At 34.4% G+C, this 13,769-nt stretch overlaps 1 protein-coding gene across 1 annotated transcript in view; it reads left to right on the forward strand.

Annotated features, from left to right (window-relative positions):
* Positions 1-12: 12 nt before the first annotated feature.
* LOC128238357 (nucleolar pre-ribosomal-associated protein 1-like) overlaps positions 13-13,769 on the forward strand; it is a 43,614-nt gene continuing 29,857 nt past the window's right edge. Inside the window, exons 1-5 of the mRNA XM_052954204.1 lie at positions 13-177; positions 4,974-5,113; positions 6,705-6,853; positions 7,627-7,862; positions 8,895-8,977. Of these exons, the coding sequence (XP_052810164.1) occupies positions 15-177; positions 4,974-5,113; positions 6,705-6,853; positions 7,627-7,862; positions 8,895-8,977 (771 nt within the window). The 5' untranslated portion in view covers positions 13-14. The remainder of the gene's footprint in view (positions 178-4,973; positions 5,114-6,704; positions 6,854-7,626; positions 7,863-8,894; positions 8,978-13,769) is intronic.

A 13,769-nucleotide genomic window follows, 5' to 3' on the forward strand; every position in this document is an offset into this window, starting at 1 on the left:
AAATGGCGGCCTCCATGGGCAGCATGGACGATACAAAAACATCTCAAAAGAAATCAAGAAAACGGCCATCAGATGTGCCAGAAGTTAAAACAAACGACGAGAGCAAGAAAAAGAAGACATCTTTCTCTGTGATAGAGTTTAAATTTTATCTCAGCGATCCAAGTACAATTTTTTTAGGTACGTGTAAAATGTTTTGCGAAAGTTAAGTTTCTGGCACTTCTTCTTTACACTAACCCAGCAATCAGAAATGCACCAATATTCGTGGAAACCATTATGTTTTCAACATTGTGATTGAATATATGTTCAACTCTTGTTGTTGTTTTTAAATCGCTACTTGCAAGCAAAAATCTTAACAAAATTATACTAAAAATTACATGTCCGTGTAAAGATGGGATACTGGACTTACCGAAATACAATTATTTACCGAAAAACGGATAAAATTACCGAAATACGCTTGAAAGTTACCGAAATAAAACCTTCTAATGCATTTATTTTTACATAATCTTGTTTATAATTATACGCATTGTAATAGCATTGCAACATGACTTTTTTCAAATAATTTGACGTGCAAAAACCTTACATTTCTGTTAATATACATATTTTGTGAGTATAAAAATGTAAGAATTATTGAAATATCTCATTAATAAGTGAAGATATAGCCATTTGTATGCACCCACCCTTCACCGCCATTAAAATGCACTAACTGAAAAGTCACGAAATCCTGACCCAAGTTTTTATTTTCATTGTAAGGCATGTAGAACTGCTCAAAAGGCTTTTTTACTACATGCAAACATAATAACTGAATAAAACACAGCAAATAAACAAACTAAAATAAGTAAACAGTTTCGTTACAAACTGAAACGAGTTGTACATTAATTGCAATTACCGGTACAGTTTTTATTTATTACACTGCTATTTAATAATGTGATATTGATGAAACCAATTATTATATTAATATTATATTATATTTAATAATGATGGTCAATTTATGAGTGAATTCCTTCTTTTTGCTGTTGTCTCCTGTTAAATGGTTTATAAATACTAATTTGTGATTGATTTTAAACATGATTCCCATTTGTAAGTTATAATCACATATAAACATCAACTCTGTATTTAAATAGTACATTTACATTACTTTAAGGCATAAAAAAAGAAATGGGAAACATGCTTATTAATTTTCCATATAAGCTTATGTTATTTGTGTTTTAAAAAATTCAAAATGAAGCCTTATTTGCATTCAATTAATATGCCTTACTGTTTCAATTTATTTTCTACATTATGTAATATGTAATTTATATGTCATATAACATGACCCATGATTGGAATAAAATTTATCTTATCTTTTCTTATTACACAAAAACAACGTTTCAGTTAGAAAACTACTGATGTAACCTAAATCTGGCATATTTCTCGGGCTTTATTTTATATAAACACGTCTTGATTACACACTGTAAACATATTTGAGAACGAAACGGTACGAAACTGGGGACGAACACAAACTTTGTGAAAAAAACATTGTTTATTTTACAATTATTTAAAGAATAGACATAAAATGTATTCATTCTTAATGTTTACACCTATTTACACAAGGTGTACTTGCAGTTTGAAGCTGTCAGCAACTGTTTCATGCATTAATCATAAAACATCTGACTAGGTGAAAACTGTAGTTTCATTTCGCGGCAGCCATTTTGGAATTTTGTTTACATTTTGGCAAAGTCTATAAATGGTCTAAGAACGTTCATAGTCCATGTGTTTTCGTATCAAAAGTGATAAAAAACTATGAGAGACCCCTCCCATGCTTAAAAACAAACCAAATAATCCTTTGTACTTGCCTTAAAACATGAAAAAAACGTTTAATCAAATTTTCACTTTCGTTTTTCTTTAAGAAAAACCACGTTTTCAGTGAACTTTGACTGATTTCCAGAATATTTCATCATCTAATTAACTATAAATAGCCACATGGTTCTCCGCAAATGTTGATATATGTGTTTTTAAGGGTGTATAAAATCGGTACCAATATTGGGTCGCCTTCCGTGAAAAATTAATATTCATGAGATTCATAAAGGGAGACTACTCCAATCGACTTGGCATCGCTAATTGTAATAAAAAAATATGAAGAAATATTTAGAAATAATGACTTTATTGACAAAAGAATTTCCTTTTTTAGTCAAATAGAGTTACCTCCCGTCGTCAACCAAAATACAATTTATGGATATGGAGTAAAAATGATAGAAAGTTACCGAAAGACGCCTGCTATTGTATTTATTTTTTATTATTCATATATATTTGATGATTTCCTTTATTTAGGCAATAAGAGTGTTCTCTCAACCAAAATACGATTTATGGATATGTTTAAGGTGAAGTAAAAACATGACAAATATATACAGTTAACTTAATACTAAATTTTTATTTTATTTTTCATTATATATTTCTTTACATGCATGACATCTACATTTGAAAAACATCGAATATGGAATGTATAAAAAAATTACATGAAATATTGAACGCTGCAAATACAAAATAAAATGATTAACTTACAATATGTATTTAAATCATTGACAAAGACATATACATAGGTTGTTACTACTAGTTCATATGTGCATGGCAAAAATGTTGCCCGAATCGAATTATGTTTCATTATTATGTGCAATAATTATTGCTAACTATGTAGATATCTTCATTGTTGAAATGAAACAGTTAAAATTAAAATTCTTTATTTTTTATATCGGACCCAGTCAATGCTATAGATGCAGCTCTATACAGGCAGTTGCCATCGCCAACAGTTTTTATGGGCTTGTATTTGGTCAAAATAACTGGATTGAGATGTGTGAGTATGTCACGTACAAGAACTATTATCAATGATTGCCGTTGTGTGACTTATAATGGCATCAAGTTTTATCGCTACATCGTAAGTATCGAGCAGCATACGCTTTAAATGTCAAAACCTCTTGTTTCACCAAACCACATACGGTTCACGGTGAAACATACTATCAATACCGATAACATAGTTCTACAATTACAATTAACATCATATGATAATCAACTAGTACATGCTGCAAATTTCAAATTTCCTAATGTATTTTCTTCTAAAATCACCGGCAATTATAAATGTACACGAACTGCGGTCCTTTAATGCGTAATAATTATGGTATTTACTCAACACGTGTCACAGAGCCAAAAAGGGTTTACCCAAATAAACACACTTCCGATTATACCCAAACTGTCCCCCAAAAAACGTGCCGCTACTTTGTGGGGTGTCATATACCGGGTGATAATTATGTTGTTTTAAACATCGCCTGATTTTGTATATTTGGTGTGGTCTGGTTAATATTGTCCATAAGTAAGCTTATTTATCTGAAGATGAGAACTGTTTAAAAACTTTTTTTTTCAATTTTCATATAAAACAATATTATAATTTGAAAGCTCTGAACTATAGCAGTACTGTAGATCTAAGTTAGTTTAAAAGAAAATGATTTTAGCGACATTTTCGACCTATTTCAAAGGCAATGTTTCAAATATATTCCAAAATACTTTTTAATGCTGTTTATTGATCTAACATTTCCATAAGAATTTACATTGCTATTATTTGAATCAAAATTCATAATCATTTTCATAATACAACAACTTATAAGTTAATTTTACCTGCATTAAATCGTCTTTCGGTTGGCAAAGGGAGACAACTATTTCACTGACATATTGTCTTTAATTGATCAAAAAGTAAATATTTTCATTAACTTTTTCATTTTATGAGTGTGTTTTAGTTATATGAATATTATGAGATCATCATTAATTGGAATATTTGTTTATTTTGGAAGCTTTTATCTGTCTTTCGGTTGGCGAGTTGACACGCGCAATTCCATCTCGAAAACTGAAATTTCAACTGCCTATTACATCATTATATTTTAATATTTTTCTCTAAAATTTGGTTTGGTAATGTATTTGTATAATTTTAATATAAAAACAATAAAATAAATGCATTAGAAGGCGTCTTTCGGTAACATTCGGTAATTTTATCCGTCTTTCGGTAAATAATCTTATTTCGGTAAGTCCAGTATCCGTGTAAAGATCATGAATGATGGAATCACTTTGCCGGTCAATAACAGTAACCAGCCCCCCACCCATGTCTGGAGAAAGCGGGCATTTTGACTTTCAGTCCAGCCAATCCTTGGTAAAACCCCGCCCTGCGGAGACAAACTACTGGTCAAATCCCTGCTAAATTCCCCTGCACCCCAAGGTAAGACCCATTCCCCACTACTTTCGGGGCAAAAAGAAAACCACGACATTCACTCAGCACTGTGGGGCCACCTGAAAGGTAAATACACGGCCCATTTTAACCCCCGGACCTGGGGGGACGTGGTTACAATTGACTGGTGCATAATCTGGTGCATAATGCACGTTTAAGGAACTTTTTTTAACATTAATTTTGGATATTCATTTATACCCCTTCTTTGTTTGACTCGATAAGACAATAACAGATGTGTGTTGGTGTTCCTCTCTACAGTGCTCTTGTTAACCAGTGATATATATAGATAAATAACTTCTTTTGCTGTTTCTGACTGGGTCAAGTTAACTAAACTTGTCTAAATTTGTAGACAATATGTATCCACTGGAAATTCAGCTAAATTCAGATTTTTTAAAACCTAAAAAATCTTTTTTAAACTCAATGTATGAGTAATGGTTAAAAGTTGTTTGTATGTGCATGTACATACAAAAAAGGTTGATGTGGCACAGTTGCATAACCATTTATCCTGTATAAGTTAATATATTTTTACTTACAATCTTTATCATTTTAGTTGTCTACATGAAAAGGTGCGAACCACTACCCCTTCACCTGATTAAAATCAATAACAGGCGACCTCTGATTTACTGAAGGAAAAAAATATATTGGCTAATTTGAAGTATACTGCTTTCTCATTGGACAAAATATTATGTTGACCACTAATTACAGTTTGATGTATATTTTACTTTTCCAGGTTTTGAGAAGTTTATTGAGGCTGCACAGCCAGGGAAAGACAATGATGGAGAAGATATTGTGGCAGGCTTCTGCAAGTCCTCCCCTGAATGTGAGGAAATCATGCAAGTCTTCCAAACAACAGGCAGAAAACCAAATGAGGTTGGTATTTTATTGGCAGGCTTTCAAGCAGGCCCTTCTTTTCCTACTTTTCCCTACTTTTTTGTTAGGCTCCTACTTTTCCCAACTTTTCCTTGAAAAAGCCCCACTATCCCTCCTTTTTTGTAAAAATAGTTTGAGAAATAATAGAAAAGGTTTATGAATATAAATGCATTGTTTGAAAATGCATTATTTGAAATTAACTAAATCTTGAATATTCAAATAAGAAGCCATAACTAAATCTTGAATATTTAAATAGGAAGCCATAACTAAATCTTGAATATTTAAATAAGAAGCCATAACTAAATCTTGAATATTTAAATAAGAAGCCATAACTAAATCTTGAATATTTAAATAAGAAGCCATAACTAAATCTTGAATATTTAAATAAGAAGCCATAACTAAATCTTGGATATTTAAATAAGAAGCCATAACTAAATCTTGAATATTTAAATAAGAAGCCATAACTAAATCTTGGATATTTAAATAAGAAGCCATAACTAAATCTTGAATATTTAAATAAGCCATAACTAAATCTTGATTGAAATAAGAAGCCATTTCTAGTATGTTTGTAGGAATAGTTTGATGCAGTAGGTCTCCAGTGCTGAAAGAGGGGTTCTAGGATGAGAATAAGTGGTGCATGTTGACAAATGAGAGACTCCCATTTCAGGTTCATCTCATCCTGTGGCTGAATCCCTCTGAAGCACTGGTTTCTATGCAAAGATAAATACATGTATATCACAATTGATGAATAGGTTGAACAGGTTGAATAGTCATTTATTTCCATCTAAAAAGGTAAATAAAGAGCACTTCTATCCCTACTTTTTGCTCTGAATATTTCTATTTTATCCTACTTTTTTCAAAAAAATCTTCCTACTTTTATCCCTACTTTTTTGTTATTGGTCACTTGAAAGCCTGTATTGGGGTTGCGCTTGATCACATTCTTTTGATATAATGCCACAGCCAACTAATGTTTCATTTCACATATATAGTGCACACATATTTTTCAGAAATTGCTAAAAATGAAGAAGAAAAAAGCTATTACTTTTTCATCATAAAAATGGTAAATAATTAGTAGTTTACACATACCCATAGCCATATTTTGACATGTACTTAAATTTCAAGACACATTCTTGTGAAACGATGATGCTCTTATAATACATAATGGTTGTCGGCGATATTATTAGGAGAGTTCACACAGTTATAAAGATTAGGTATATTGTACTGGCCTTCAAATTCCATGTACGAGACATAAATGTACATGTAGAAGAGAGAAAAAAGTGATAGTTGTTCCAGACTTTTTTTATAATATATTAATTGCATAGGAAAAAATGGCAGTGCTGTCTTTTGCTCCTGTTTTGGAACGAAATGAAGAAGTTGCATTAAGTGCATCCTATACACAGTATAATACAGTATTTATTTTATTTGCGCCTTCTTACCCCCCCCCCCCCCCCCCCCCCCCTCCCCCATTTCCTTGAACAAAATCTGTCTAGCATTGATTCAATTTGTTGCCACCTCAATTGTAACCTATGGATATTTTATCCCATATAATCATCTTTTTATCCCTATTAACTATTCATCTCTTTGATTTCAGTTACAGCTTGTTTTCCTGGCCTTGGAGAAAATATTGCTGAGGATTGCCGATGATCTTGGAAAGTATTACAACACTGGGCAGACGATAGTCCGCAAGCTGTTAACTGCACATGCAAACATCCTACACAATGTTCTTAATAACAAAAACAAGTGAGTGTAGATCATGTAGAAAACTGAACTATTGAAGGTTTTATAATCTTTAATATCCGTGAAACTCATTTTGTAAAAGATGTGTATCGGGGTTAAAGCAGTAGAGGGGGGTGGGGGGCGTAAAACCTTTTCGGAAAGTAAGGCTGATTTTCATTCGCTTTCCTTACAAAAAAAAATGCTTTCTCATAAAAATTGGAACCAAAATTAACAGTCCTAAAAAACCTTTTTAACAGGTCAACTTAAATGCGGACTTCATCTTAAAGGGGACATTACTATGGGAACTTTTTACGCATTTTTTTGCTGTATTCCCAAAGGCTAAAGGTCCTCACCCCATTCACAGAAGGTGAAAGAACACTACATAGAAGATACCAATGTTTCATAAGAAACTGCTACAAGCTTTATTGAAACTTTATATGTATTGTTGCATTTCTTTTCATGAACAGCTAGGATTTAGGCCTAAAAAAAAAATACATTTGGTTCGGGTTACCCGACCCTACCTACGGAATAGGCGCCGACCCTAACGTTTTTATAGTCAGTTTGAAAAAAAAAATGAAAAACTATTGCTTTTCAATATGTAGTTTAAAACCTTAATTGCTTATATAGAAGATAACTTTAACACCATTCTCCAATGATGAAAATGACATTCTTATATAAAGCCTAATAAAAAAATAAAATAAAAAGCCTACCTACCCTACCTATTTTTGAAAAGGATGTAACCCTAACCAAACAATTTTTTTTTTTAGGCCTTAATGCAAACTAACCTTATTTTGCAGGTCAGGACCAATCAAAAGTGGACTTAAACTGCTCGTCTCCATGGTGATGCTAGGACCTCAGTCAGCCAAGCTCGTTTTAGACCATGTTGACTTTGGACATGCCACAATGGTGTCGCTATGGAAACGGCGTGACACGAAGGATGAGGAGGATGTGCGAACGTGTTTTTCTCTCCTTGTAATCGCGTATTTGTTGGCAGGTGACGGTGATGTTATAAGAAGGCTTATTCAGATTAAAGGTAAATTACTAATAAACTGTGTAAGAGTTGTTCATTCTAATTTAAATGAAGGCTTTTAATTATGTTAAATTGCTTTTTTTATCAGGAGGGTTAAAATTTGGTTTGAGAAAGTTATTGCAGATTTGGATTTTACAAAAGTTTATGTTGTACAACAAAGGATTTGGGGCCAAAATTTGATTTCTTGCTTATTTAGTTTTTAGTGCGTCCTCAGTTTTTTTTCGTTAGTACCCATGTGTCCGACTATCGTACCCCTTCCCAAAGCAAAATATTTGATATTTTTCCCAATCTTCAGAAAAAAAATCCAATCAAAAGTAAAAAAAAAAAAAAAAAAAATGTTCCACATTTTTGGGGATAATTGAATACAGAAATCGCTTATTTTCATCACATTGAGAGATCAGTATGAAATATAATCTGTCATGATTTATTGCAATAGATATTTACAGCACAAAGATTGATATTTCAGTCCTTTCAGGTCTTTTGAAAGGGAAAGAAACTAATATTTAATAATTTCCTCACTTGCAGGAGACTGAAACGCTTGTTCTTTTAACTTAAAAATTTCCCAATTTGGGCATATTTCGTGACGCAAATTTTCCAAAAATGTCTAGTGTCTTTTTCCCAAAATTGGCGGAAAAAGCCCTGGTCCTATACACAGTATGATTTGGTAGTTTGATTCATTCTGTGTGCAACATTGATGCATTCTTTTTCAAATCTAGGTTTATAAGGGGTAAGAAAAAATCCATGAATGAAGTGGGATAAATTAGTTACAGGGTAACCCAATTTTGGATATACAGGGGGAAAGGAAACCATATCGGGTGAGAGCAAAGCATCGGGTCACCGACTTACCCTGTTATGTATATATCATGTCAAAAACCTGTTAACATTGGTCAAAACACCAACACTATCTGAGAAATAATTCATTTATCCATCAAAATGGAAAATAGACTCCAAATAGTGACCAAAACTGGAAAAATATGGGGTACTGGAGGCGTGATATATTCTTCTTTGTATTATTGCTCTTGCTTTGTCTTACAGGGCTTATGGAGAACATGTTTCAAGGAATACAGTTTGACAGAATATCATCCATTCAGCTACTACTCTCTTCAGTGTTGGAAAAGGTACTTATGTTTTCTTTCAATACTTTCAGCCAAACATAAATTATTTATTTATTAACCTCATAAAGTATAAAACAACGACTGTATAGGAGTGGTCTATACCGGGCCAATACATTTATTCAATGATCATACACGCAATGGTTTCATGAGGAAAAAATGACCACTGAATGTGGCATATTGTGTCCATGCACTTATACATAGTAAAATGAAAAGAAAAAGAAAAACACATTTCACATGTAACTTTTTAAATGTCCATGAAACCTCTTCTCTCAGACTTAAGAAGTATGTCATGCACACCCAACTTTCATCCGAAACGAAACAAAATCGTTTATCTGAAAAGATACAAAAGTTATTAACATATTCTTGATAAACATGGTATTTCTAATGAAACACATAAACATAAAGAACATCGAGGGTGGGCGGGAGGGCGACCAGTTTTCTGATGGTTTAACTGGCCCGGTACAACCTCGAATGACGAAAACACGAGGACAAACGGCTTTTATACCAGCCGTTTGGTTATATAAACCCACTGACCATTACCATATATGGCAATAGTCGGAAATCCCCCCATATATGGTAATTATCGTAAATCCGATTTATTCCGAACAGAAAATAAATATATTTATGTTTTCTTTCAATACTTTCAGCCAAACATAAATTATTTATTTATTAACCTCATAAAGTATAAAACAACGACTGTATAGGAGTGGTCTATACCGGGCCAATACATTTATCGAATGAAAAAGAACGGGAAAAACCCGATTTGTATAAACATATTTTAGTTACTCAACTTTAAAGTAACTGACTTCTTGCATTTTTCACTTTCCCTGATGTAAATATCTTTAGAAATCTCTGATCTCCATCGACCATGTTTTTTAATTAATCTATCTGGTACGCCCCTTTCAGAAGCTGTTGTCGCACCTCCCGACCTAAACGAATGCAATCCGTATTTAGAATTATCTAATCCTAAAATTGTAAGATTTTTAACAAATATTTCTCTTGCTGTTGTATATGAAATATGCTTCCCCTTTCTTAATCTATGTCTATTATCTTTCTTGGAAAAATGAACGTTTCTAAACAAAAAATCATCTGAATCTTCTGAAAGCTGAGCTGAATCCATGTACATTCGTAAACAATTCACTGGACAAATATCGTTTTAAACTAGTACCACCATAACTAACAAAATCCGTCTTATTCCGAGACAACGGTCGCCATGAACAAAATCCGTCTCATTCCGAGACAACGCTCGCCATGAGCAAAAAACCGTCTCATACCGAGACAACGCTCGACATGAACAAAATCCGTCTCATTCCGAGACAACGATCGCCATGAGTAAAATCCGTCTCATTCCGACACAACGATCGCCATGAGCAAAATCCGTCTCATTCCGAGACAACGATCGCCATGAGCAAAATCCGTCTCATTCCGAGACAACGATCGCCATGAGTAAAATCCGTCTCATTCCGACACAACGATCGCCATGAGCAAAATCCGTCTCATTCCGAGACAACGCTCGACATGAGCAAAATCCGTCTCATTCCGAGACAACGCTCGACATGAGCAAAATCGGTCTCATTCCGAGACAACGGTCGCCATGAACAAAATCCGTCTCATTCCGAGACAACGGTCGCCATGAGCAAAAATCCGTCTCATACCGAGACAACGCTCGACATGAGCAAAATCCGTCTCATTCCGAGACAACGATCGCCATGAGCAAAATCCGTCTCATTCCGAGACAACGCTCGACGTAAGCAAAATCCGTCTCATTCCGAGACAACGCTCGCCATGAGCAAACCTGTCATCATAAGCATAGAATCACGTCATGAGCAAACGATTCAATTCATAGACACCTCTCATCATAGGCAAACCCTCACTTGTCATGTCAATTAATCACATTCACATTAGTCACTCCTCGTGAGCAAACGATCGCATGCATAATCATCGCTCGTCATGGGCAAATAATCGCCTTCAGAAACGTATCTCGTCATGAACCAAAACATTCGCATTAATTTCATACTAATTACTCTTGTGAGCAACACATCATCTTACAACAACGTCAAAACAACTTTATAACTAAACAAACTGAAAACTTTACTGAATGTCGCTATATATACCAAAACAAAATACGGTGCATTTAAATATGATTACAACATACATCAAGCGTAATAACGCGCACAAACAGCGAACACGTACGTTGACCTAGTATATTAACGAACGCTTATACTAAGAATACCTTAAACATTTGCAACAATTCTAATTGCCAATACCTTACTAGAAAACCTTCTAGGATTAAAAACGCATTTCTTGTTACCATTGTGTGTAAAAGTGTTTTGCCCTTTGCCAAATTCCATAATTCCACAAACGTAATCTTTCTGGACATAATTAGCATTGAACCACATAGGCCAAAAGGCCGAACTAGGCCACTTATGAACAATAAGCGTAGCAGATGCATTACAATGCAAAACATGCAAAATGGCCTTAGAAACTAGACATATGGGTGGCACCATCCAATTATTGTCATTACCCCAATCTTGAGTAAAACAGTCTACTGCTTCCAACTCATAGTCCATAAACAAGGAATTGTATCTCTTGATTTTCCTGTTTTTGTATGTAGCAAAGCGATCTACATCATGCTCTCCCCAATTACTATCTACATAGCTAAAAAACTCGTCGGTGACTTCCCACTCATCAGTGTTGGATAGTTTGCTTATATTATCCGCAACTTCATTTAACTCTCTCGGAATCCACTGAATACGCAGATCTATCTTAAACTTCAAGCAAATGTCAAATATGCGTAAAGATTCTTGTTGTAACTCTACTTTGGTACTTCCACACTGAACGATATGAACGCACGACTGGGAATCAGAAAACCATTTTACCGTTTTACCATTTAACATATTGCCATAAACATCTAATGCAAGTTTGACAGCCCTTAATTCTCTAAAAGTAGAACTTTTGACTACTTCCTCTTCCGACCATATAGAGCGAAAAACGCTGTTTCTACAATTCACTACATAAGCGCCCGCACCCGAATGGGAAGCGTCGGAATACACTAACACTTCAACTGGCGAATACGGAGCTAGAAAACTAACGTTAGATTTCTGTAAATTCAACTGCCAAAATTCCAGTTCCTTAAGAAACGGGTGTCCTTCAGGAATTTTCATACAAACATCCCAAGAACTACGGCCTTCTATCAAAATATATAAAAACCTAGTCATTAACCTCACAATGTTGCCTAAAACTGGTTTCATAGAAATAATTTTGCCAACGCATTTTGCTAAACATCTCGCTGTGACTGAACTGTAATTTCTAAGAACGTGTTCAATGTTTGATAAACAATCTAGTACTCTCGTTTCCGGAATACTTATACATAATGCTATACTATTCCAAAATATACCTATCCATTCAATGCTTTGAACTGGATTCCAAACTGACTTTTCGTTGTTTATGATGAAACCAGCCTTAATGAGACTATCATGTACAAATGAAGCATCTGTCAGCGTCCTTTCTAACAATTTATTTGTGCCCCATCCATCATCTAGAAACATTACAATCTTAATGCCGTTTATTCGCCAATATTTGACCATTTCTCTCAACACTTTACTAAAAATAAAAGGGGCAGTACTGCATCCAAAAGCCAACACCGTGAAACAATAATATTTCCCCTTTATAGAAAAACCTAAAAATATCTGATGAGCCGCAAAAATATCTATGTGATGATACCCTTGACTTAAATCAAACTTAAAACTGTAGGAATCTTTTTCAAAATACTCTAAACCCGTTTTCCAATCTTCAAAAGAAAAACTTTCTTTCCACAAAAATTTATTTATTTTTCTGAGATCCAAGATCAATCGATTTTTTTTATTTTTTTTTGCCTTGTTTGATTATAGCAACACTCAAGGGATTCACTGTATGCGGAACAAAAGGTGTCTCGACAATACAATGCTTTTGTAACAATTCGTTTACAGCAGAGTTTACAAAATCTATATTATCCAAAGCGGACTTATTATTTCTCGCAAAAGAAGGTTCCGGCACCTCAAAAAATGGTAATTTGTAACCATTATCTATAACATCGACAATATCTTGATTTGCGCCGATTTGTTTCCAAAAATCTATGTGGGATTTTAATCTACCCTTAACATTTTTGGTTCCACTTGAACAATCTGTTATAAAACTATTTCTTCATACTCAAAGAAATCTCTATCAAACAAACAGTCAAAAGAATACTCATCATTTATATTCTGTCTTGGGCTGTGTGGTTGCCGCTGCGGCTCTGGACCTGTCGGCGTAGTAATAGTTGACTCTACGTGGAGCGCCTTCGTTTGCGCGGCAATCCCTCCGGAAGTGCCCTCGCTGACCGCACGAGAAGCAGATGTCGTTGCCGGTGCTGATACGCTGGGCACGAAAAGACTGCTTTGTCGAATGACCCTATCCCTCTTGTTGACGTGGCTGCCGCTGAATTCCGGTGGTGGTGCTCGCAATGGTAGAAGAATGCTTATAAGGATTAAATTTGTTATCTGTAGAAGGCTTGGAAGTTTGCTCTTTTGATAGCCCTGGTTTCAGCTTGTCTAAGCCTTTTTTCATCGTCGCTATCTGAACCAAATAGCGGCCTTTCATACTCATTCACTGTCAACCAGCCCCCGGGGGAACAATCTGCCACTTGAATTAATTTATTCCTGTGCTTAACTTTAGAAAGTAAATCTTGTAAAATTTCCTGAGCTCCTTCAGGTAAGTTCTTACACAAAGCCCTTTCCAAGCCTTCCTGAATTTCTGAATTAAATTCAAACTGATGTTT

The sequence above is a fragment of the Mya arenaria genome, chromosome 6, assembly GCF_026914265.1.
Source record: "Mya arenaria isolate MELC-2E11 chromosome 6, ASM2691426v1".
In the NCBI taxonomy this organism is placed as follows: domain Eukaryota; kingdom Metazoa; phylum Mollusca; class Bivalvia; order Myida; family Myidae; genus Mya; species Mya arenaria.